Raw genomic sequence first — 27,151 nt, 5'->3', positions numbered from 1 at the left:
CCAGGCAAAATGCAAAAAATCAGATTCTCGCTGTAAAAGATTCAGATTCCCAGATTTCCAGGTGAATTTTGCAAATTCAAAGTATTCAGAAAGTTTGGCTGCAGGTATATTGAAACATACTAACACTGGAAACCTCCCAAAAGCAAAGCGGTTTCTCAGCCTGTTCAGGGCCTACCTCAGCTTAAAGTGATCATTTAAATTTACAAAATGACATTTGCTTTCCAGTTACTTTGATCTTGTCAACTAAAGCATTTCTAGCAGTTATAGATGGGTGCTGCTATTGAGCTTAGGCCATTCCGGTTCCTGACATTTTCCTTCAGGCTGAATTTAACTCTTTAATTGGATAACAGTAAAAAGCATCATTGTCATGGGGAAAATTGTATTGATGCCTTTTTTTCTTCTTGAAAATATTTCAATTTGTGTAACTGTATCACTTGTTACCCATCACATTCCATAATCTGCTGCTAGATGCAGAAGAACCAGTGCCCTTTTTAGCTCAGGAGTTTAACAGTCTCTTGTTTTCTATTCCAGGGTGTGTACAGACAGTGGCGATTATAGGGCCAATATTTGGCTTTCTCCTGGGATCCCTGTGTGCCAAACTTTATGTTGACATTGGCTTTGTAGATCTGGGTAAGTCAGAACACTCAGGCTTTAAAAATCCAGTCAGGCTCCTCATGCCTATTTTCGGCCAAGAACTATCTGGTTATCTTCTAGGCATGAGGAGCTATCAGGGGTAGAGTAGGCACTTCATGAAATGACAAGGATGACAGCAGTGTAGGGGTCCATGCAGAACAGGCTGGCAAGAAGGATAGGTGTAGAGGGGGAAAGAGGTCTCACTCTTCCTCAGCACCAGCAGATCTGCAGCAGGTGCCTCCAAGAGGTGCTCTGGTGAGGAGGCTCTGGGGAGATAATGGGAGCCAGGAGGAAACAGGACTGAGGCTCAGGATCCCATGTGTGCTTTTTTAATATCCTGTTGTTGCTACCTGGAAAAGTGGTTTGGCAGGGGGTACCGAATCTCTCGATTGCCCTCCTTCTGAGAAAACAGGAAGAAAGAAAGCAGGAGGAAAACTATTTTTCCCTGGGGCTTTTGTGCACAACAGCCTGACTGGGAGCAAGTGAGTGGCCACCCGGACTTCCCCATTTGCTGGTCCTTGCAGCATCTCTGGGGCTGTGCAAGTGGCACAGCAGGTCAGGGCTAGGCCACTGCTGTGCCCCAGCAATCAGCAAGTCCTCACCGTGTCCCCACAGCTGCTCCTGCAAAACGCCCATAGTGACACACAACACAGCTACACCTGGTGAGGTGGGCATGGAAAGTCCCTCCAAAACCACCTTCCTTATTATCAGCAAATATTCTCAAAATTTATTTATTTGTTTCTTCTTTTCCACTTTCTCCAGACAGCATCACAATAAGTCCCAAGGACGTGCAGTGGGTGGGAGCGTGGTGGCTGGGATACCTGATAGCTGGGGTGATCAGCGTCCTGGCCGGCATCCCCTTCTGGTTCCTGCCCAAGCACCTCCCAAAACCTGAGAGCAGGAAGGACTCCAGCACCTCTTCCGAGCAGTCAAAGTTCATCATTGAGGAAAACAAAGACCAACACGCACCCTATCAGCAACAAGCGAAGCTTGCCGAGATGGCAAAAGGCAAATCACTGGAGTTTTCTTCCTGATCGTTGAGTTTTTCTCTCAAAGGCTTTTAGACTTAAAAATTTTATACTTTCTGCGGCCCTATCTTAATGGCATCAGAATTATGATTTTTACATGAGATTTCACTCTCCAATGCATATAGTGACTGTTGCAGATGTGGTGGTCAGAAAAAAAAACAACCCTCAGTTTTTGCTAATTTTTTTTCCTGTAAGTTCATGCATTAGGAAAACATGTACAATATCTATCAGAATATAGATGGGCACAGACCAGCTACAGTATTAGAGAAGGCTTCCTGGATTTAGACAGGAGCTGTTTCGCACAATTGCATTTCCTTGGCCCTGCTTTGCCAAAAGCATTTTCCCTCAGTACTTGAATCTGTACCTCAACATGTTTGTGCTTCCTGTCAGCTGTGCTGAGCACTCTTTGCCCCAAATTAAGCTAAACGGTGCTGCGGCTGTTGAGGACACACAGAAACCAAATCATTCCTAGCTTATAATGAAAAGAAGGTTTATAAAACAAGATATCTCTTCTGGGAAATTTATGATTAGTATTTTGCTCCACTGTTCCCCCATCCAGAAATGGGGGAGCTGTTAGGAACATCACAGAATTTCACAGATTCCCTTTGAAATGTTCTGCAGTTTTGGGTTTTTTTGGAAGGTACACACATGTTACAAAGCATTGCTCACAGCAGTTATTCTCTCTCTGACCTGCTTGTTATTTCTGCTGTTTTGTCTTCCAGACTTCTTGCCATCACTGAAGAATCTCTTTGGGAATCCAGTTTACAGTCTGTATTTGTGTGCAAGTATCATTCAGTTCAATTCTTTAATTGGCATGGTGACATATAAGCCAAAGTACATTGAACAACAGTACGGGCAGACATCTTCAAAAACTAACTTTGTTATAGGTAATGCTATATCTGCTTCTTGATATCTTTAAAATGGACATTTTAGGAGTGGCATGTAGGAAAAATTGTATTTTTTTTAGGGTATTTTTATTTCTTCTCCTTCCTTGTCTGACTTTAAGTAATAGCTTATAGAAGGTAAGCTATTTCATTTTTGCTTCAGCACTAGGTAACTCGGAGTTTATCTATGCAGGAGTTACTGTAAAAGTTTACATAATTTGATACCTTAATTCCCATTTAACTGGAAATTTGAAAAGTAATATATGTACAGCACAAGAAAATAACTGAGAAATAGTTTTTAAATAGTTTACATAAATTTATCATCAGACAGATCTGCTGCCTTGATGGCTTCCCATTTGTTTCAACAAAGCAAAGATCAGTTCAGTGAGTGCTAAAGGTGACTCTCTGAAGAGAATGGTGTTAAATAAAAGGAAGTCAAGTCATATCCCAAGCTGTCCCATACAGTACAAGAGAGAGAAGCTGCTTCAGCCTTTGGGTACTGAGATGGACATTTTTGTAGCTGACTTCAGGAGGGTGGACTTGACTGCCTGGTTGCTGAACCTGCATGTGGAGTTCAGCTCCAGAGGTCCAAGGCTTCAATAGCATTAAACAGCAAAGAGGTTTACGTCTACCCAACACAGAGGGAACTGCCTTGTTTCAGAGCAGCATTAGTTGCACAGCAACAGAGGTATATATATGCAGAAAAGCTGTAATGATCCATTGTGCTATGTTAATTCCTTAAAGATAGAAGCTGGAATTTCCTGGCACGAAACTCCTCAAAGCAAGGAGAAATCTTCAAGTATAGTTGATGCCCAAAGAAAGTCCAGAAAACAATCCCTACATTCAGTGTAGTACTTCTCATTGTATTTAAAGATTTTCTGGAGCTAAGCTTTCAGGTATGTGCAAACTGAGTGAGGATTGCGAACCATTTGATTTCTCTGAGCATAGGGACTATATCCAACACAGACTGTGTGATGGCTTGGTTAGGGAAGGATCCTGCTGGGTGGCTATCTCTGCAATAAGGTGGTTTTTCCTCCTACTTTTCCTTTGTCTCCAAATCCACTCTTCCTAAGAAACCTGACAGCTGACTCAACTCACAGTGTTTATTTCTCTTTCACTCCCTCTTTTACTCTTTCTTCTTCTTTTTTAGAGAACAGTTTCTATCACAACCTCTGATAGATATCAAAATTGTCAGAGCAATTTGAAGCACAAAAAAAAAAAAAAAGAAAAAGCAGGTCTTGCTCCAGCTTTCATAACGTTAGATAAAACTAAATTTGTCCTCTAGGAATCAGCAGATGACTCCATTGACAACCTAATTATGGAAAAAATCACCTAGCTTAAGATATTGGAAGAGCATTATCTAAACTTTATCCATAATCTCTCTGTCAAAGAACCAGCAAAGAAGCATGTCCTTGGGAGTAAGTTTTTCAAAGCTGTCCCAGCACCTTTGTAACACTCCAAGGATCACTCTAATTCTGGACAAAATAAAATGCCCTGACTGAAGATCTTTTATGTTTTGTTCCTTCATCTCCTTGCTGCAGCTGTTTTTGTGGCTGACAAGGTTAGTCCATTGAGCTGGGGTTTTCATTAATACATATTTTTCTGTTTGATTTCAGGTCTTATTAATATTCCTGCTGTGGCCTTTGGCATATTCTCTGGAGGACTGATCATGAAAAAATTCAGAATAGGTGTTTTAGGGGCTGCAAAACTTTCCTTGGGATCATCTTTCTTTGGTTACCTTTTGCTCCTCTCATTGTTTGCGATGGGCTGTGAGAACTCGGACGTGGCTGGACTGACTGTGTCGTACCACGGGTATGCTGGGAAGGCCATGCTTCAGCAGAAAGGGCTACTGGAAACCAAACTCCTTCCTCATTTTATTTCACAAAGTATATATTATTGAAAGGAGAGTGACTGACCTGAATATGCTTCCCAGAAATTTGATTCAAATCGGTGGAAACCACTCCATTCCAGCGGGCATTGTGTCATGACCTTCTCATGATTATGGCATAAACCAGAGGGGTTTATGTCACAAGTGCAGATTATTTTTCTGATTACTTTTTAATTATTATTGCCATGGGACCCATCCTTTGAGCCCAGTGATTCCTGGAAATGTGAGGAGCTCAGTAGGGGGGATGAGATTCAATTAATTGTTTCTTGCCTCTGTGTGCCTGGCATTTAATAGCCTTTGAACTCAAAACTTAAGGATGCATGGATTAACCATTATGTTAATCACGAGGTACACCTGAGGCTAACATTTCTGCCCATGCTATTACTCTGTAAAACTAACTTTTTGGGAGGAGTTTCCAGCACTGACTCACAGCAGCCCCAGTAGCTGCTTCACTGGTATCTGATGACTGAATTTGGCAGAGAGCTGTCCTGCAAGGTATCAGACACTCAGTTTAAATGAATCCCATTCTGATAAATTTCTCGGTAACTTCTACAGAGACCATTTCCCATGAATAATTCAGTCCCTTCTTTGCCACTTGCCTAGTTGTGTTAAAACTGCATCAAGCTTCAGATAACTAAAACCTTAGAAAATCTGAGAAAATGCATGAATATAAATTGTTAGTTGTCCCCCTTAATAAAATACATGCTATCTCACAGTAGGTGGTGTGATACTGTGAAAACCTTTGTATAACAGAGAAAAAAGGATTTACACTGCTGTGTGGTTGTGAAGAGACAACCTTTAATGGGCTACAGAGGGAAGGTCTGGCCCAGTGCACCTGGAAGAGAGCATAACCCATGAGGTGATCATGATTTCCTCCACATCTTCTAGACAACACCTTTGCAATTTCTCTTTTTCCACAGAACTAAACCAATGACTGATTACGAGCAAGCCCTGTTTTCAGAGTGCAACTCAGGCTGCTCATGTTCCAAGAACGACTGGGACCCCATCTGTGGGGAAAACGGAGTTACCTATGTTTCCGCCTGTCTCGCCGGCTGCCAGGCATCCAACGGCAGTGGGAAAAACACCGTAAGACAATCTTTCGTTTCCATAAGAGATGCGATAATTCTTTCTGATACAACTGGGTCTGTCAGAGTAAGTGGATTAAAATTGAGCATGGCGCATCCTCTTGAGCCCTGAAATCCTCAGGGTTTTTTAGCAATCTGCCACACACATTTAAAATTTTCTCGCTGTTGCCAGCAGAAATCACAAGCAGAGAATGTTGGAGGCTTTTCTTTTTTAGCTGTTGGCTACCAAGACTGTTGAAAAAAACTAATAACTACATTAATCAACAGTTGATACTTTATAATTTTGTCCTTCATTGAATAAGCCTTTTCCTTTTGTAAAACATTCCCCCCTTTGGATGTAAACTTTCAGCCACCCAGAAAAGCATGATAAGATATTCCTAAACATCTACTTCCCCGCCGTTTAGGTTATCATACACTTTTGCCCACTCTCTTCCAGGTTTTTTTTAACTGCAGCTGCGTGGGAACCTTTGAATCTTCACAAAGCTCCTCAGCTGTGGTGGGACCATGTCAAAAAGGAAATGAGTGTCCCAGGATGTTTCTGTATTTTCTAGTAATATCAGTTATCACTTCATACACTTTGTCAGTAGGTGGCACACCCGGATACATACTGCTTCTAAGGTAAGCAATAATTTCTGCTAGCATTGCCAAATGTTTTCAAAGTGTTTTGACATGTGACTGGTACTCCCTCCCCTCCTGGTATTCCTAGTATTTTTCTCTTTGTTTTGAAGATTGGTTTAGCATGAGATTTTTTTTTCCTGTTGTGATAAGCATAGATTTGTTGAATGCATGTCCCAGTGTATATTTAACTGCTGGAACTATTTATCCATCACTGACTGTAAGCTTTGAAGCTAATTTTAGGAAGTACAAAAGGTATTTAATACTACCAGTGCTTAATCTGGATTTTTGTCAGCTTCTTGCGATTTTTGGATTCCAAGTCCTGTTCTGCTCTGTTTTGGAAATCTTTCTTTCTCAGTTCCTTTTTCCAAATTATTTCCAGATGGGCACATTCTGCTTCTCAAACAAAACAACAGTAAATCCAGTCTAACTAATCTTTAGTATTATAACTGTGTTTTCTTACCCCCAAATTCTCTTTGGTTTTGAATCAAATTTTCTGGACCAGGCCCTGTCTCATTGCTGGTATCTTTAAACCACATAGACAATGCCAGTGTTAGAACTGGCTGAACATAGACCATATGGAAAAACCTAAATAAAGAAATGTGACTTCAGCTACGATTCCATCACAATCCTTGAACCAGAATAAATATTCACGCAGAGACTTTCAGAAATGGTTGAGGTGAGGATCCTTCTCCACTGCCCTGCACAAACACTGCCAGTGAGGTGTATACAAGCTGCATAGCTTTCCTCACACACCTTGCAGGGTTACCACTGAGTGCTGGAAAACCACACAGCATCTCTCTCTCCCCAAGGGCTCACTCCAAGAACAATCGTACTGTAATCTATTTTAGACAATTTTTACTGAAGCTTCTGCACAGCTGAACTGTCCATGTGCCAAGATGAGGATGATTCATGAGTGGAGAGCTTGCAGAAAAGCCTTCAGGATTTACACCAGATCGCTCTCTGTGGTTGCTTCTGACATGCTGGATAAATATGGGCATAGAGCTATGCAGGGATGCAGTTCCCTTCCCCTTTCCCTCTACATGGTATCTTGCTTCTATCCATAAGACATATGGTGGGAAATGTACAGATCTGGTACCACGCAGGGCTTCAAAATCATGGTAGCCATGCTCAACCTCCTGCTTTTCTTCTTGTCTCCACTGCATAAAACGTTTGGGAGGAGATTTCATAGCTGAACACATACACGCTTAAATCACACAGAGTTGCCTTCCCTTCTCAGCCCTAAGAACTTGCTCTTAGGGGTCTTACTGCTTAATTGATTTAGTTAAAAAAGCTTAGAAAGGTTTTCAATTACAATACTAAACCCCTTTGTTATATGAAATCAGCAAAACAGTTTTATTGGTTCTGCTCCAAAGCTTCTATTGCTGTTGAAAATCATTTTACTTTGAGAGACATTTAACTGAAGCTGAGAAGTTATGTGTTTTCCTGCTGGATTGAAGGCATCCACCTTTGATGAGCAACTAAATAAAACATGTTTCAGTAAGTTCAATCCTTTTTTTTTTTTTTTTCTGCACTGCAAATGACCTGTGGGCACAATTCCACTTTAAGCTCATGCTTACTTTTCTCTTTTTTGAAATCTTTCACTGACTTGACTTTCTCCAAAAATCTGGCTGAATTGGAAGTGTGCTTCTGTTACCAGAAGGAAAGTAAATTATCTTTGAATACAAGTAGTCCCAAGGTCAAATTGCAGACTTCATTATGTATTTTTTTCCAATTATGTGTTTTAAAAATCATTCAGTATTCAGTAATCTCTGTTAAGATTCCAGCACTTAAGCAAGCTGATGTTTCCAGATGAGCAGATATCGTTGCATGTGCCATGGAGCACAAATACAGCTACATCCCTAAAAGCCTGTAAGATGTAGTGACATTTACTTTGATGATTTGCGCACTGAAGTCATTGAAATATGCTTACAGCGGGTGACCAGGTCATTTGCTGAAATGCCATTTTGGTGGTATTAGTCTAATTACAGTAGCCAAGGAACTTGGGACAGCCCAGTTTTGGAGAAAAAAGCCCTGCAGTTCAGATAGCTGTTGTTCAAGCACCAGCTATTAATAGCAGGCGATTAGGCAGTGAAAAGGAAGTCTCAGATCTCCCTAAGAGGTCTGGCTATCACTCAGGATCACAAAGGACTCCTGTTTCCGTGCAAAGACAATACAAAGAATAAAACAATTTTTTTTCATCTGAAAGAGAATACTTTTTTGCAGGATATTAATCCTGTGAAACACAAATATCCAGTTATTTGCTTTATTTTCCACTTTTTGCTTTCTATGCCCTCAGATGAGTTTAGGAGAACTCTAGGCTGAGGCATGCTTATGTAGCAAGTGTCTGGTAGGAGAGCAAGACTCTGTTCTTCCAACTTAAAATCATTTTACAGTCATGCCCTTGTAGATGGGAATGCTTGTATAAGCCACAATCAACAGATTGAATGATGATAATCCATGACTGGGGCATTAGAGAATAAAGTGTTGAAAACTATCACTGGTGGGGGACAATAGAGTTCATTCTGAAATGTCTTCATTATTTTTTAAAACATATTCCCAATTACATTAATTTCTGCAGAAGCAGAGGCCATCCTAGTTCAGAGCACACAGACTGTACCTCCAGAGTGCTATGTTCATCCATAGTGACAACTGAATTTCAGTCCATTTTATTTTTTCTGACATATTTAATAGAATGACTGTGACAAAAGTTTTATTAATTACCATATTGATATACATGTTACCCCACATACCAAAAATGTCCTTGTTTTGTCATGTGGCTGGTACTACTCACTTGCCAAAACCAAACATATACGCAGATTTGTGCTGGATTAGGGATTGTAATAGTCAGTCTGGTACATGCTGGGAGAAACAGCACATTTGAGTAGCTGGTGGGGGAGCAGGTGATTCCTGCTAATCTGAGAGGCTCCATACACACACTGCTGATCACATGGATGGGAAAGGCAGCTGTTCTCCTGCCCACCACCTCCCCCTCCCTCAAGGAGCCAAGATGATGGTCTAAGGTGGCAGCAGGGCTCATCTGGAGCCAGAAGAACTGGATGTGTGTGTTGGACTCACCTTGCAATCTCAGAAGAGTCCAAATGCAAATGGTCTGCTCTGTCAGAGAATGGCTTGGAAGATTTACCTTTACAGGAGTTGTGATCCTGATCCTAGATAGAGTGCAATGAAAAGTGAGTGCCTAAATACCTTGTACTAGTCTGGGATTTGTCCTGAATTTAATGGAGTTTCTAACTGAATAAAACCATCCAATGGCTGCATGATTTCACTATCAATTTTCTTATCCTGTATTAGTAACACTTAAGTGCTGATATCATCTGAAAATCCACAACCATCTTAAAATGTGATGCTGAATATAGGTGTTCAGAATTCCTGGATGCCGTTCTGATTTTATCACCTTTTTTACATATTTCTGCAATTTGGTTAAGGTCTGTGACAATAAGGAGGAAAAAGTAACATTTCTTTCCTTTCTCTTGCTTTCTATTTGTGTTCTTATTATATACACCTGATGCTTTATTTCTATTTAACACCTTTTTTATTATTATTATTTTTAGATGCATTAAACCCTACTTGAAATCATTTGCACTTGGTATCTATACCCTGGCAATAAGAGTACTTGGTAAGTCTGTACTCCTGAGTCGGTTTTAATACACTCCTCACTAATCATTTCTCTTAGAATTAAGTTTTGATTGTTGGAAAGAACAATGTCTATCTGTAAATAAATATCATATGATTAAAAAAAAAAGGTTGGAAAAAGGAAATTGCTTTGTACTTCATAAATCACATAACTATGTGTTAGGTATAGTTAAAATACACAAGGCCAATATTTATAGAGATGTGATCCTTTAGATGAAGCTAACATCAAAACTACATCTTGTCCCCTTACTCAGCAAAAAGCATAAAACAACAGCTATGGCTGAGAATTTGTGATTGCTTTTCAGGCATATATTCACTAGTTTCTAAGGGAATTAATCTGACTACAGGTGTGCCTGGGGGCGGGGTTCATTGCAGCCTTGTGCTACAGCCACCTGAAATCAAGGGTAACATGAGAAGCCAATGAACTGGAAATTCTAAAGTCCTCCAGGTCTTCATGGAAAAAAAAATAGCAAGAAGCAAGTCACCTATTTAAATGAGCTGAGTTGGATGAACTGGATGAAATTCCATCAAAACTAGCTTTTGGCTTCTTTCTTACACCTTTGCAGGCCAGAATTTTCTCTCCAGGCTTACTTTCTTCTCCAGCAACCCTGGGTGGCTTCCCAGGTGACACAGAGTCCAGGATGTTCCCATCAGCACATGAAAAAGGCTTTTCCTTTCCATCACCCCCAAGAACTGCAGCAGGTTTGCCCCTGCCACAGCAGGATCTCAAGATACTTGGAGGATTCCTGCAGCCCCACTGCAGGTTCCCAGCCCCACTGGGAACCCCCTTCTCATCCCCCACCCGACACACAGGACACTCCTACACCCAAGCTGAGCAGACTCCATGGCTCTCAAGAAAGGAGAAGTATCTCCTATTTTTTTTCCCCAGAGATGTCCCACAGGGTGAGGAAACCAAACCGTGGCCAGCACTCCAGCACTGACTTCCACAGGCTTTTTGATGTTTTGTCATGTTTTCCTGGCTTCCCACAGGGAGGAAAGGGTGGTGTGTGCCTGGGCAGCACAAGGCACGTCTTCTCAAACCAGCAAACAGGGAGGAAGTGTCATTGCTGAATAGAATATATTATTCAATGTTCTGCATGAACGTGCCTCTAGATCAGAACTGATCACCCTGGAAAGTAAATTTCTTACCTTTATTTATTTGTTAAATACACCCAGCGGGGATTCCAGCCCCAGTGTATTTCGGAGTAGCCATAGATACCACTTGCCTGAAATGGGGAAGCAAAAGATGTGGGGGAAGAGGAGCGTGCAGACTCTATGACTCCAGTGCACTCAGGTAACTGCTCTTCTCCATTCATTCTTTAACTTTTGTTCTTAAAGTAAATCTACACCTGGCACTGGTAGAAGAATTTCTATCAGAAAATTTGAGTGAAAGATTTGAAACTGAATGAAAGGCTCTGACTAACAATATTAACAATAATGCTCACCTTTCACCATTCTTTTTTGATTCAATCTCTTTTTTGGGGGAGGGGCAGATCATCTTGTTTCAGTATCAGCTGGTAATAATTGTCACTTAATAATTCACCAAAAAAGTCGTGTTGAAACCTCAATTTTATGCTTAAAGCTTCCCTCACCTTTCAGGGTCTCTGCTGTCATTGTGTGTGTGTGTGTGTAAATAAGTTATTAAACCTCATTTTTCTCCATGTTGGAGCTGGATCAAAAAATGGAAGGCAAAGGTGCCACAAAACATGCTTGGCTTACCTAGAGGCTTAAGTGCAGAGTTGTCTTTATCAATCTATTGCTAGAGGACAGTAATTGGCTGAACTGCATTTGTGAAAGGCTTCACCAGAAATGAAGAATAGAATAACAATGGTAAGAGGAAAACGGGAGAACAGGTTGTACCTTCTCCTACCACAAGGAAAATAAACATGAGAGGAGGGTACATTTTGTTTTGAAAACTTGAAGGAAAGAGCAAAATCTCTTTTTACTAATAAAACATTATGACGTTATTGTTGCTGCTGTTGTTGCTGTCAATATGCCTGTAAAGCAAAAATGCCATCAAATGGTCTTGATACCACTGGTACTGTGTATGAGACAACCAAAAAATAGAGTAATTGCCCTAAAAATATTAGTGCTATTCTTACTGAAGCACATTGGGGTGGAGGTCAGTCAATGCCTGAGATGCTTTCTTGACCACAGACCACACTATACCTGACCTGGGTGAGCTGACAAACTCCCCTCTCCAGGGTCATCCCCTTGACTGAAGTGTCCTTAGGCAGCCTTACCCCATGAAAATATGAATGTGTCCTTGATGCCTTCTAGTCATGTGTTGCCTTTGACACAGGCTCTGATCAATCATTTCTCTCTCAGGTATGTGTACCTGGGGCTGACATTGGTGTTGGGCACGGTGTCCATTTTCTTCAGTGTTGCTGTCCTTTGGGTTCTCCGGAAAAGGTCTTCTCCACAAGACGAGACCCTCTCAGCCAACGGGGAGAGAGGCACCTGTAGAACAAAGAGCAGAAAAGATAATTTTGTCCATAGTGACCAGTTAATTCAGTCAACTTACTGGCCAGAAAAGGAGACCAGACTTTAGGAAAACTGAGATCTCCACCGTGATTTTACCCAGTGAGTGGTGTTCCAGGCAAAAATCCATCATCAGTGAAGCAGTATCTTAGTATCCACCATGAAAATGTTCACCTTCTTGCAATTTTCACTGTGAACCCCAAAAGCAAAGACCACCAATTTTTAGCATGTGAACAGCTCTAAAAACACTGCTCACCATTTTTTCTGCTGAGTGAGGGGATTTCCTATGGGAGGTGCAGTTTTTCCCTCACTGAGACACTGTTTTTGCAGCTGCCCCTCAGCTCCCTCCCTCCTCATGAAGCTGTAGGAGCTGCTGCTGCCCCTCGGTTTCCTCCCGGGTGTGAGGGGTAGTGAGGAGGCTGCCATGCAGCTCCCTCTGCCATGGGACCAGCCAAGAGGAACCAGGGCACAAAACCTGATCTGGCAACCTGGAAGGTGGAGGGATCTCGGGCATGTAGCCCATCCTTGCAAACAGTGAGGCACAGGGCAGGAGGAAGGTGGTTTGCTGGAAGGACAAATCAGCCACAGGCTCTGGGCATCTCATGAATTCAATCCATAACACTTAGGACATCAAATGTTGTGGTTAGGAATCTGTTTTCCAGTAGCTTTGTCCAGTAGCACAACAATCAACAATAGAAGTTGTCATTACAGTCAAAGAGACCACAAGAGTATCATCCAAAGGAAACTGGAATGAAAATAGAGCTTTTTTAGATTTCCAGCAGTTTCTCGCTAGTACTCAGTGTACTAAATAATTCCATGCACTTTATGATGTAATAACAAAATGGTACAAGATACATATGATTAATATTTTAAAAAACTATGAAAAGACAGCTTGAGAAAAATAAAATTAATTAAAATTAATTAAAAGACCAGGTGATTGGGGCTCTTCCTTTTAATTTATTTTATTTTCTAGCTGAAACGAAGACATTTTTGGACTTTGTCAATATTTGATATTAATTATATTTGGGGTGGGGAGTGCAAAGGAGAGCTGTTTAATATGAAAAAAAATCTCAAGAAACCTTGCACCGGAAAAGCCAGTGGCAGCACCACAAGGATATCCTTTAAAGAACTAGAATTTTTGAGCACATGATGAAAGGTAGGCTTCATCCTTCACCACAATATTGGCCAAACAAACCCATATCACATCATTTGGGTCCCAGCAGTGACTGCAGGTACCCTGCTGCCTCTCCTGTGGGGTGCATGAGGAGGGGCACATGCATAAGGGTGGGATTCATTGGGCTTTATCAATGATCGGTGTTTACACTATGCCATTAGGGAACTACCTAATCCACTCAATAGCAACACCAAGAAGGGTGGTGCTTAGGCACCAAATATCTGCAGAAGGTGAGGCTTTGAACCCATTACTGGGGAAAATGCATTTGTCAGAGGAAGAACCAATGCCACCCAGATTTGCCACATGGGTGAGTGTTTAGACAGCAGCCTGTCTCCCTGGAATGTGGGATACCCAGCCTCCTGTCCCAGATCTTTGTCCTCCCAGGCAAGTGTCAGAGGCTATGGGCAGTGAGGTCCTGGACAGCTGTGGCTGTTCACTTGGCCTTCTGTGAACAAGATATTGAACTAAACAAACATAATTAAAATAATCTGAAGGTTTATGAATACGGGACTAAGTCAAGAGTTGTGGTTGTGGTGAATCACAAATACGGGCATTCCTGTCTCAGGTCTCATTCATATTACATCACCATGAAAACAGCAAAAAATGTCAAACTGCACCAGCATCCAGGATCAAGAAAAATGCTTGGAGCTTTCCATAGCTTCCTGGGGAGAGCACTTCCCATAGAAATGAGCTGTCAGATCCAATGAGAGAAAGGAGGAACCCAGCTTAAGTACACACTGGGATAAAAAAGGAGAGGTATCTGCATTTCACTCAGTGCTTGATGCTGTATGTGTGTCAAAGCAATGGGGGTGATTCCTACTTTGTGAATCAGTCCTGGCAGCAGTGAAGCTGTCACTGCGGCAGTTCTGCTCATGCCCGGCAGCAAGAGGGCCAGGAAAATTCATTGATTTCATCTGGGAGAGAGAAAATTTTCTTCTTAGCAGCTGGAAGAGTGCTGTGTTTTGGATTTAGTATGAGAATGGGGTCGATAACACCCTGACGTTTTAGTTGTTGCGGAGTTGTGTTTACCCCAAGTCAAGGACTTTCCAGCTTTCCATACTCTGCCAGTGAGAAGCTGCACAAGAAGCTAGGAGGGAGCATGGCCAGGATAGCTGACCCAGACTAGCCAAAGGGATATTCCCTACCCTGGAATGCCATTTCCAGTATATAAACTGGAGGGAATTGGCCAGGAGGAACCAGTCATTGTTAAGGAACAGCCTGGATATCAGTCAGCAACTGTATTGTGCATCAAAAAGTTGTCTTTCTTGGGTTTTGTTTCTCTCTTTCTTTTTTTCCCTCCCTTTTCATTGCAATTATTATTATTCTATTATTATTCCATTTTATTTTATTCTAATTATTAAACAGTTCTTAATCCATAGGGTTTGCCTTTTTTTTTTTTCCAATTCTTCTCCCCATCCCTCTGTGGGGGCAGGGTGAGCAAGCAGCTGCATGATATTTAATTGTTGGCTGAGGTTAAACCACAACAGACAAATAAAGAAATTAAGAGACATAGACATATCCTACTGTAGTTCAGAAAGAAACAGGGACAGAAAAAATCAGCTTCATCAGTTATGTATGTTAACTTCATGGTTATATATGAAGCCTGTACTTAGTGATTAATTCTTTAAAATACAGGCTTTCCTTCCATAACCCATTTCCTTTACACATAGAATACTAGAGAGGAGTTGGTTTCAGTAAGTCTTATTTTCATTATGTTTTGAAAATGACCACTTTTCTCCTCTCATCCTTCAGCAATGATAATACTGGAAGTTAGTGAGCAGATATAAGCCATTCCCACTTTGAACTATTTTCAAGTCTGCTACTTTATTTTAGTACTTTAAGATGTAACATGGATTCATGGATGAGTGTCTGACTAGAGATACATATTCTGGACTTGCTATAATATTTGAAAAAATGATCTTAGCACTAGGATATTTGGACCTGTCAGAATCTTCCTACCAGAATTCTTCATCTTAAACTATATCTGCAGTAGGTGCTGACTCATAAAGGTCAACAAATCTGGATCTTTTCTTTTCTTTTTAGAGTTAGGGATACTAAACCACAACCAAGAGACTGCAAAGAAGCAAACGCCTTTCACTGTCAAAGGTAAGATTGTTAAAAGAATTAGCTGAGGTGATTTCCCAACCTTTAATATCAGCCTTAGAGGCCAGAGTGGGACTCACACCCTTTGTTAGGAAGTCCCCATGGGCTGTATGCCATGTAAAAAGTGGGATATTACAGCAAGGTCCCCAGCTGTCACATGCAGGACGAGGGCAGGGTAACCAGGCTATGCCACATAATGGGATGTGCAATCACGCCTGCGGCACATGAGCCAAAGGCACATTTCCTCTTTTACCTCCCAGCAAAAAATGCAACTCTTAAATGACATTGCCTGTCTTAGTTATAGGCACATCATTTTTAATCATGCCTTATTCTAGCAAATAAAGGAGGCAAAAAGGCAAGGTCAGAAGACTGAGGGAACAATGCAATTTATCTATAGCTCATTCCATGCCATCATCTGAGGGAATTGCTGAAAAACAGAGAGCAAAGGGTGTGGATGTCTCAAAAAGAATAAACAAGCTGAATAATTATAGATTGCCTCCTTGAAGTGCTCAAAATAATGAGTAAGACTGATGTATGAAACCACTATTGTAATATTTTGAAATAACAGCACAGTTGGTATAATCTGAGAGAAAACACTGACAGCAACACTCTGGCTGGTTTGACAGATGATGACACAACATGCAGCCTAATTCTGCATGACATTAAAAGAAAAACAAGTTACTAAAACTTACTTCTAGAAGCTATAAAGTGTATAGACTTGCAAGCAGCTAGGTCATATAGGTATTTTAAAAGCATTTGCAAATAAATAAACATTATTAATAATTTTTCATAATCTAGCCCAAAGGCTAGATATAGGTCTGACCCAGCCTGGTTGTCTTATTTTGTGCCCTGGACCATCACTAAACAAGTGCTGCATGAGGCACTTCTTCATTCAGTGCTAATCAACCTCTAGAAGACAAGAAGTCCATAATTGCTGTAAAAATGATGACAGCAATTTAAGTGTGGGTCCCTTTAATGGTGATTTAAAGTGCTCATTAAAAGGACCTTACTTAAGCAACATGTGGCTAATATCAGGAGGTTAGTTAACCAACAGCTCATCCCAGATTAATACAGTTCATTGAATTTTGAAAAGAGTAAACAAGGAAAGGATTTAGTGGAGAGCATGTGGAGCACATTCTCACAGCTGGATGGTGACCAGGCCAGGAAGCTCTCTCTCATGGCTGTTGAGCATAGTAAGTTTGAAGGGTTGTTGTTACGATCCAGTTTAAACCCAGAAAAGCAAAGCAAGCTAAGTCTCTGTGCATAAACCGGAAAAAAACTTAGAAGGTTCAAAATATCCCCAGAAACGAGATTAAAACCAAATGAGGTTAGATGTTGTTGCCAAAAAATTGATGTATTTTATTTAATAGTAGAGATGCAAAGAGAAGGGAAGGGAAAAGACAAAAAGAAATAGAAAAGGAAGTGTGCGTGGGGGGGTGGGGGAACAAGGAGAGGTGACAGGGGTTAGATGGAAGCATCTCACCCATCCAAGGGTCCCAGTGATGTCTCGTTGCTCCCCTCCATCTGGTCTGCTGGTGGTGAGGGTCCCCCGTCGCCGCCGTGGCCACGCCGCTATATGCTGCCACACGCCATGCCACACTGCCACACGCCACGCGGCCACACGCCAGAGAGTGCAGAATCCCATGGGTTAATATACACTTTGGGCCAGGTGGGAACACCCACGTGCCTCCCTTGCAGGGGCTAGCTTGACACTGTCCCTTGCAACACTGAGGGTCTGTTGCATCATCTCTGGTGCTCTGGTGCAGGGTCTGAGGACCCCTTTGAGGGGGGCCCATTTGATGGGCCATGTCACCCCCTTCTGCTGTGGATAAGCTTTCCCCTCCCCAGGTGAGGGCCCCTCAGCTGGGCTCCTCTGCACAGTGGAGGATGGGCAGTCACTGCGCCTCTGACCAGAGGCTTTTCCAAGATACCCAGAGCATCTCCTCCCCTCACCCTTTGGTGCAGGGGGTCTGTTCGAGCCTGGCAGCTGATAGCCCTGAGGCTGTGGTCCTCATCTTGGACATGTTAAGCCTGTGCTCAGTGAATGTCCCCAGCCCTGAGTTGTTACTTTTTCCTATCTTCATCAGCAAGCCGTGTGAGGCCTCCATCAGGGCCCCATTCAGGGTGCGGTAGTCTTCTCTGCAGCTTTTGGAATACAGTTTTAAAAGTCCTTTAAGATAATGTTTAAGTCATAAACTATAATATTTCAGTCTCTGACAGTTGTACACAGTGGTATCCAGAACCCTTTTGTTGCTCCTGTGATGTTGGCACTTCTAAAGCAAAATGTGGAAAACCACAAACTTGTTTATATAAAAACCAACCTGTGATAATGTTATAAAGTCAGCAAAAATCTGTTTATTTAACTGTGCCAAGAGTTTTCCAGTGTCTGGAAATCAAACAGAACTATAATAGAAATAAGATACTTTTTTTTTTTTCACTCTAACAACAGTCTTTGGGGTGTTTCTGACATCTGATAGATTTTTCTGTCAGGTGTAGTCTTTAAATCAAGACTCGCCCATTCCTGTCAAAGATCTGCTCTAGTGTAACGAGACAGATGAACAGTTTGTTGAAGGGGTATTTTATATAATGCCAGGTATTCACTTACATGAGCCATATTAATTATCTCAGTCATGTTACATCAGGTAATATCCCAGACCATGTGAAGGTGATGGGGGGCTTGCACTGGGCTTTCACCTGAAGTCTGCATAGTTTTTGTTGCTGTTGTTCTGTGATGCAGCACACATTTGGATTGGCTCCTACAAAGGTCTAAGCACTCTCACCTGCCAATGACTTACACTTCAATTCTGTGTCTGTAATAACAACTCCAATCCAAGCTGCTGATTAAGACTGAATGCAAAGAGAAACTGCACAAACAGCATTAATATCTACCCTTTGTATTTTAAGTAGAAAAAAAAAAAGAAATATCATCAAAACAGCACATCATGGTCTACTTTTGCCCAGATAGATGCATGATGCAAATCAATGACAAAATTATGGAGCTCTTATGAAAGACAAATGCTCCACTGAGCAGTGGAAGGATAAATTCCCGGACATTGGCTAAGATGGAAACAACAGATCCGCCTCTCAGCATGCTTTTCTCTCTTGTTAGCTCTACAGCACCAAATTGAAACTAGACACTCTGGGACAGGAGCACCAAAGAAGCCTTTTCCATTATGATAAAGGCTTTTTTCACCCTCTCAGGATTCCTGTAGTATCCTGACATTTGCTTAGCTGTAGACTATCCCTTTTACTTAGTATGTTAACAAGGAGTTAAATTTTAAACTACATTTATTTTCTGTATCTAGGGATTAGTGTCTTGAGAATAAGGGCTCTAATCAAAGCTGCCTACTACAGTTGGCCTCTGCCTGGCCAGCAGCTCCCTGCTACTGCAGCCTGCCCCCTGCCAGTTGTGCCTTGGCAGCCTCTTCTTCTGGTGGGATCTGCTGCCACCCTCTGCCTGGAGGAGTCTGCAACCAGCTCCTGTGCTAAAGGTGACTTACTGTGGCTTACATTGTAAGGACTGCTTTTAATCTCAGCAGGAATCAGAAATTACTGATATCTCTATGTTCTTATTAAGGGGATTTTTACTATCATAATCCTTTTTTTTTTTTTTCCTGGAAGTAATATGGGGGGGGGAGAGTGGAAAAAGAATTACGTCTCTTTTTTTTAGGTGTGAGACCAAGTCTTCAATTTGACTTCACTAGTTTCCCATTCTGGTAGTTTCAATCAACAGTTCTTGGTTCAAGAAGTCAGCTTTGATTGTGAATGCTTCCACAGACAGTTTGGACAGCAGCAGTCTGAAGATAGAAAAATTCTTCTCAGCCATACTGAAAGCAAAGTACAAAAAATATTTTAATTCCTGGAAAGTTATAAATTAATGGTATATACAGGACTAGGAAAAAAATAGGGAGAAACTGATGTGTATTCACTTGTCAGAATGATGAAAACAAAGAAATACTGTTTTCATTATATGAAAAAGAAAGTAGCACGTTTTTGCACAGGTTCTACTACTCCCAAGTAAAAGAGCAAATTTAGCTCCATCCCTTTCCAGATGTTTAGGATTAAAAGGCCAAAAACCCACTTGGGTAGGTCTGCTAATACATCTGAAGACAATCTGAAAATGAAACCTTGGGAATGCAAAGCTTCACCATAAAACTTTGAAAACAACAGGGAATACTTATCTTGACATAGTCAGAGCCTAACAGTGGAGCTTGTGACACACCTTTGAAGTAGGATGAGGACACAGGTGGTTGTGTGTCTGCACCCTTGATGGAACACCAGCAACCACACAGATTAGCAGCATGGTGTGGTAGCCTGCAATAAAAACAATGAACACGGGCCAAGATGCTTGTCTTGTGACTAGAAAATGTCAGTTATGGTATAAGAAACCTGCTGGAAGAGGGTGTGTCTTGGGGTGACTTTATAATGTGTCTCTGAGAGGGGCGAGAGGAAAAAACCGAGCGAACCTTTTGAAACAGTTGTTCAAGGACACAGATACACACTCCTCTCCTGCTGCAGCAGCAAGAGTGGAGAAAGCACCCTTCTTGCTTTTTAGCCAGCTCCTGGCTCCTTTTCTCCAGAGGGAGATGGAGAGTTGAACTTTGTTTTCCTGGGACTTTGGTTTTTCCCTTCTTCTCTTCTGGACTGTTTCAACATCAGAACACATCGGGAGAATTTTTTGACCGAGGCCCTGGAGGTGGGCCCACATTGACCCAGCTCTGAGGAGGAGGAGAGAGACTACACCTACAGAAGGACTCTGAAATCTTCCCAGGTTTCTCTTCACAGCGAGAGGTTTTATTATTTAGCATTATTATCCTTTTCCTATGTGTTTGTTAAATAAATAGGTTTTATCTTTTTCACTTTCCTCCGAGGAAAAAATTTTTTTTTCCTGAACCTGGTGACGGAGGGATGGTTGTAACCTGCCTTCTATCAGAGGATATTTTCCTCCAAATTTGTCCAAACCAGCACAGATAATTAATGGTGCCCAACACATGGCTCAAAGGAAAGTGAAAAAACCTGTACTAATTACATTTTGAGTTGAATTTAATTACTTTGTGTTGGGGCAAAGTAGTCACCATGTTGGTTGAGTTTTCATAATGTCTCTCTGGCTTGATGTACTAGTGCCTTTCTGGTCCCCAGGCCTATTTGCCTATCCACAACTTGCTCCAATCTTGTCTCTGAAACGTAACTTTTGCTGAGCAGGGGCATGAATCCAGGTTTTCTCTTTTGCTGTGCTCAGTGAATGATTTATAAGAAGTTGACAGAGGTACAGGAAGCTGTTCAAAGTCTGTATGATATGTGGTTTCTCTGTCCTAATCCTAGTCCTAGTTTCAGTAGCCTGTTTTGGGAATTTATTAGTAATTGTACCCAGTTTGTTGGAGGTGGAGGAGATGGGGTTTCCCAGCCTTTCATCTCCCTCCCCTTTAAATTTGATACATTATCTTTTGAGAATGTTCAGTTTCCCCTGGATGTTAAAGAGACCACCCTCCTGGTACTTTATCTAGTAAGCTTCCTCTATGTGGTTTGCAGCTTGTCTAGAATAAGAGCTCAGATTTCCAGGGTGACTGATGAGACACCTGACCCAGATGTGGAAAATCCTAAATGGTGTGGGGAATGGGAGGATATGGGCCAAACTCTGAAGAAATTCTCTGACCCAATAGCTTGGAATTTCCCCCCTGAACAAATTCAGAACCCAGCGGAGGTGGGGAAATATCTGAAAGAGAAATACAATGACAAGTCTAATGAGAAAAAGCTCATTGCAATATGTTGGGCCTTGGCATATGCCTATCACACACTGCTAGGTACTGTAGGGCAGCAGAGGTAGAGCAAAGGTAGAGGGGCAGGAAGATAAATCAGCAGACACCCCAGTCATTCAGGCTGCAGCCAAACCAGATGGAGAGCCTAAGCCTTTGACAGTGGCTCCTCTCACAAGGAAAAAGCACACAACCAAAACTGATTGCCCAGTGAAAGATGATGATGATGCAGGGGAAGGAACCTCAAAGCCATCAACTGACTCAGGCACAGAAACCATTACTGAGTCCATGTCCATAAGGGACCTTCGTAGCCTAAGAAATGACTACACACAACGATCTGATTAATCCATAATAAGTTGGATGGTCCGTATTTGGGATGCTGCAGGTGATGATGTAATGGTGGATGGTGCTGAAGCGAGGCATTTGGGATCCTTGTCACATGATCCAGCTATCAACCAAGCGATAATAAGGAGGGCTGAGTCTGACAGTCTCTGGACATGGGTCTTGAATGGCGCAAGGGATAGATATCCGTGCAGAGATGATCTGTATATGCAGCAAACCCAGTGGAAGAGCATAGAACAAGGGATCCAGCACTTGAGAGAGCTAGGGGCGGTAGAGGTTGTCTACGCTCTTGACCCAGGATTGAGGAGTCCAGACAGGGTCAGAGTTGACCCAGTGATGTGGCGAAAACTCATACAACTTGGGCCACAAGAATACGCTTCTGCTTTAGCAATGATGAAACTGGATGATGGTGGGAATGAGACTGTGCGGGATATGGTGACAAAGCTCCGAGCATATGCAGATGCCATGCATGGCCCAACACATGCAAGAATCGCATCTGTGGAAAAACATGTACAGAAATTGAAAGATAAAATGGAGAAGAATCACCAGGAACTCAAGAAGGAGATTAAAGAGGGCCTTCTCCAAATCTCAGCAGTACAGATCAGAGATTCTGCTACCAAACGCAGACATTCCCCAGAGAAAGAGAGAAGGTACATCCCATTAAGTAAGCTGTGGTATTTCCTGTATGATAGGGGGGAAAACATGAGGAAGTGGGAGGCACAACCCACTCCTGCTCTGGCAGCATGAGTGCGTGAATTGAAGGAGCGCAAGTTTCAGAAAGGAAGTTCTATCAGAAAGGAAGTAGCTCCAGTTGCCTGTAGCCAAACTGCCAGAAATGATGGAAAAGACGATAACATGTCTGATCCCCTTGAAGGAACCTCTAAGATGTATCCCCAGGGAAAGAAGCATAACCAGGATTAGAGGGACCCTGCCTCTAGCCAGGTAGAGGCCAGGGAAAACCGTGTTTTTTGGACTGTGTGGATTCGTTGGCCTGGTACCTCAGAACCACAAAAATATGATGCCTTGGTTGACACTGGTGCGCAGTGTACAATAATCCCATCGCAGCATGGGGGGTAGAATCTGTTTCTATTGCTATTCTATTTATATTGTTATTCTATTTGACCCTGGTGGAAGCTGAGGTGAGCCTGACTGGAACTGAGTGGAAGAAACATCTCATTGTGACTGGTCCAGAGGCCCCGTGCATTTTGGGCATAGACTTCCTCCAAAGTGGGTATTTCAGAGACCCAAAGGGACTCAAGTGGGTGTTTGGAATAGCTGCTGTGGAGACAGAGGGAATTAAGCAGTTGAACACTTTGCCTGGACTATCAGAGAACCCATCTGCAGTTGGCCTTCTGAAGGTGGAAGAACAAAGAGTACCAATTGCTACCTCGACAGTGCATCGCCGACAGTACCGGACAACTCGCGAGGCTGTGATCCCCATCCACAAGATGATCCACAAGCTGGAGAGCCAAGGGGTGATCAGCAAGACCCACTCATCCTTCAACAGCCCCATCTGGCCTGTGCGCAAGTCTGAAGGGGAATGGAGATTGACTGTGGACTATCGTGCCTTGAATGAAGTGAATCCACCATTGAGCGCTGGAGTCCAAAGCAGTGAAGTGGTATGCCACTATTGACATTGCCAATGCATTTTTCTCCATTCCTCTGGCAGCAGAGTGCAGGCCTCAGTTTGCCTTCACGTGGAGGGGTGTGCAGTACACCTGGAATCAACTGCCCCAGTGGTGGAAGCACAATCCCACCATCTGCCGTGGACTGATCCAGACTGCACCAGAAAAGGGTGAAGCTCCAGAACATCTGCAGTACATTGATGACATCATTGTGTGGGGGAACACCACAGCAGAAGTGTTTGAGAAAGGAGAGAAGATCATCCAGATTCTCCTGAAAGCTGGTTTCGCTATCAACAAGATCAAAGTCAAGGGACCTGCTCGAGAGATCCAGTTCCTGGGAGTGAAATGGCAAGATGGACGGTGTCAGATTCCCACTGAGGTCATCAACAAGATCATTGCAGTGTCTCCACCAGCCAACAAGAAGGAGCTTTCCTAGGTCCCACACGCTTTTGGAGGATGCATATTCCTGAGTACAGCCAGATTGTGAGTCCTCTCTATCTGGTTACCCACAAAAAGAACAATTTCCAGTGGGGTCCTGAACAGCAACAAGCCTTTGCCCAGATTAAGCAGGAGATCGCTCACGCCGTAGCCCTTGGCCCAGTCAGGACAGGAGTCAAAGTGAAGAATGTGCTCTACTCTGCAGCCGGGAGCCATGGTCTGTGCTTTGGCAGAAGGTGCCTGGTGAGACTCGAGGCCAACCACTGGGATTTTGGAGCCGAAGCTACAGAGGGTCTGAAGCCAACTGCACCCCAACAGAGAAGGAAATCTTGGCAGCCTATGAAGGAGTCCAAGCCGCCTCTGAGGTAATTGGCACTGAAGCACAACTCCTCTTGGCACCCCGACTACCGGTGCTGGGGTGGATGTTTAAAGCCGAGGTTCCCTCTACCCACCACGCCACCAATGCCACATGGAGCAAATGGATTGCTCTCATCACACAGCGCGCCCGTATCGGAAAATTGAATCGCCCTGGGATTTTGGAAATAATCACAAACTGGCCTGAAGGTGAAAACTTTGGTCTCGCTGATGAAGAAGAACAAGTGACATGCGCTGAAGAAGCTCCACTGTACAACCACTGCCACCAGAAGACACACGCTACACTCTTTTCACTGACGGTTCTTGTCACATTGTAGGGATGAAACAAAAGTGGAAAGCAGCCATATGGAGCCTCACACGGCAGGTTGCAGAAGCTACTGAAGGAGAAGGTGGGCCCACGACCCAGCTCTGAAGAGGAGGAGAGAGACTACACCTACAGAAGGATTCTGAAATCTTCCCAGGTTTCTCTCCACAGCGAGAGGTTTTATTATTTAGCATTATTATCCTTTTCCTATGTGTTTGTTAAATAAATATTTTTTTATCTCTTTCACTTTCCTCCTGATGGCTTTTCTTGGTCTTAAAATCAAGAGTCAAACATGGTTAGAAGGAGAAAAGGGATTTTACCTTGGTGTTTATTTTGAGGATCCTTAGGTCCACACGTCCAGGTCAAATGCACTGAAATGCACCCCACAATGCACCCCCAAAAGATCTGATATAATATTATAGGTGTTACTAATTAGCATATCTATCAAAAATTCCCCAAAGAGAGGCTTCAATGAGCCCCCCCTCCCCTTCCCCTGGTTGATTCTATCTTAGTTTCTGGCGTGTGTTCTGGAGAGGACCTTGGGGTCTGGGGCACACTGATCCCTAAATACAAAGCTTCTAAAATGTTTAATCTCTCAGCTTGACAAACAAGTCTAAGAATGTAGACAGAAAGCAGTAAGAATACAGAAGTTGTAAAAAAGGTATAACAAGGGTATAAAAGAAAAGGCAAAAAATCTTCATGGCATCACTCCAAGGAAATTTTTTTTTCCCGAACCTGGTGGTGGGGGGGGTGGTTGTAACCTGCCTTCTATCAGAGGATATTTTCCTCCAAATTTGTCCAAACCAGCACAGGGTGGTCAAAGCTTTATGCCACAACAGGACTTGAAGGATCACTAATGCTGATTAAAAAGAGGCCCACATCTGTTATAGGACCACGAGTTTCCATCTCTTGCGTGTACTTGATGCTAAGTAATGCTCTGACTGTGAGGAATAGCTCTTTTAGAAAAATTGCAGTGATTGCAATGGTGGTTGTTTTTTCATTCAGGCTTAAATATAATGGATGCAGTCATCATGTAAAACCATGGATTTTCTCTGCAATGATGAATCACTCAGTCATGGAAAACTAAAACTTGTTCTGCACAAAAATTTACAACCAAAATGAATCAATAAAATAGCAGCAGAAATTTATGGAAGATTATAGACCAAGTTAAGATTGAAGCCATTATTGGACACAATGGACTGGTGATTTGGAAGAGCCAGCACAGATTTATCAAGGATAAATCAAGGTCTGACTAAGCTGGTTGATTTCTATGATGAAATGGCCAGTGATGTGATAAAAGTGGTGGCAGGGAAGGGGGCAAGAACTACCAGGAGTGGAGTATTGTGGTGTAACATCCGGGCAGACAGTATTCATACCTCACCTGCCTCAAGAATAACTTATCTTTTAAGTACAGTTACTCTCAGGAATCAGGCAGAATGCACAGCAGGGGCACAATCAAATAAATTATCTCTCAGGAAACCTGCTCTGGTTTCCCTTAACAAGGGTTGTAAGTAGATAAAGGGCTGCTCCAAAGTACACATAGCCCTGCCTGTGCTGTTAATAGCACTAAACTATAAATCTGAACAGTATTCTAAGCATAAATGATTCTTGAACACCCGTTTTACTCCATATATCCAAGGTATTATATTTTCTCTTCGTGAAAGTCCTTGGCTGGCTCTAGCAGATCTGAGCTGAATGGACTTTAGCCATAGACTGTGAAAATGAAACTTCCTAACAAAATGCATTGGAAACAGGGATATTTCCAAAGCTGGGGCACCACATTTTTAAACATCAGGAAGGTGTGAACCATTATAATCTAGACAAGGTCAGGAAAAAAAAAAAGATGCTTCACAAGAATGTACAAAAGGAACACACTTGCACGTCTTCTTCCTAATTAACTTTTGACCGCTGTGGATAAACATGGATTTTGGGACCTTTAACAGAGGGCAGAACTGGGAGGAGACAAGATTAAAACATTGGTTTGTGTTGGAAGTTAATGATTCTTCTACCAAGTACCAGCAGAGCTTTGCTTAAGGAGCGAATACTCTGACTTTTGAGCATTTATGTGATAGTATAACTGCTGTTGTTGTGGATGCAGAACCTAGGTAGGAACCTCTTTAATATTCTTTTTGTTTGTCTTGACTTTAAAATGTTGCCATTAGTGTTTGCAGCTATTGAACACGACCTGTGTACTACCAGTTGCATTTGCTGTAGTCGGTAACACCAGTGACAGTCCTGGCGAAAGTGTCATTGCTTTAATGATGGCATTATGCACCGTATGTGACTCTGAACTGTAAGCATTGTATGTTGTGGACAATGCAAGCAGCATTGATGTCTGCACAGCTCTATGATACTCACTTTTCATATTAGGTGAACTTAAAAGGTCTTGTTGTGGTTGTATTTAAAAATCAGTGAGACAATTGGATTAGCACTGCAGTTAGTGTAAATCATTACAGTTCCATAAATTACTTGAGGAAATGTGGCTCTTGATTTGCCATTTGCTCTTCTACTGGGTGATGTCACAGTCCCTGAGAGTGTAACTGTGGTGATAATCAGCCCAAAGACTTAGACTGTCTTTGCTGGATTCTTAAAGGTCCTCAAACATCACTATATTTTTCTTTTATAAGAGTCTACAAAACCGGTAGCAAACTGGTGTCTTGACCTTTGTAAACTAATTACCTGTTATTCATGCTGAAGTTTTTTAACTTATGTTCTTATTTATTATAATTTGCATATAATTAGGGGGTATAAAACAAAGCTGTTTTTTTT

The 27,151-nt window shown here is 42.3% G+C and overlaps 1 protein-coding gene across 9 annotated transcripts in view; it reads left to right on the top strand.

Annotated features, from left to right (window-relative positions):
• Positions 1-27,151, top strand: part of LOC116443267 (solute carrier organic anion transporter family member 1C1-like) — a 53,031-nt gene that overhangs the window by 10,498 nt on the left and 15,382 nt on the right. For 3 of the 9 annotated variants that reach the window (XM_032107316.1, XM_032107317.1, XM_032107325.1), the window contains 9 exons: positions 532-630; positions 1,396-1,641; positions 2,384-2,548; positions 4,162-4,357; positions 5,354-5,519; positions 5,955-6,136; positions 9,706-9,770; positions 10,964-11,081; positions 12,116-13,198. In XM_032107316.1, the coding sequence (XP_031963207.1) occupies positions 532-630; positions 1,396-1,641; positions 2,384-2,548; positions 4,162-4,357; positions 5,354-5,519; positions 5,955-6,136; positions 9,706-9,770; positions 10,964-11,081; positions 12,116-12,338 (1,460 nt within the window). In that variant the 3' untranslated portion in view covers positions 12,339-13,198. Of the gene's footprint in view, positions 1-531; positions 631-1,395; positions 1,642-2,383; positions 2,549-4,161; positions 4,358-5,353; positions 5,520-5,954; positions 6,137-9,705; positions 9,771-10,353; positions 11,082-12,115; positions 13,199-15,485; positions 15,549-18,850; positions 19,035-26,370; positions 26,488-27,151 lie in introns of those variants that run through there. The other 6 variants (XM_032107320.1, XM_032107319.1, XM_032107321.1 and 3 more) reach the window with 6 other exon arrangements.

The sequence above is a fragment of the Corvus moneduloides genome, chromosome 4, assembly GCF_009650955.1.
Source record: "Corvus moneduloides isolate bCorMon1 chromosome 4, bCorMon1.pri, whole genome shotgun sequence".
In the NCBI taxonomy this organism is placed as follows: domain Eukaryota; kingdom Metazoa; phylum Chordata; class Aves; order Passeriformes; family Corvidae; genus Corvus; species Corvus moneduloides.
The sequence above is the reverse complement of the archived record's forward strand: the minus strand, read 5'-3'. Positions and strand labels throughout refer to the sequence as shown.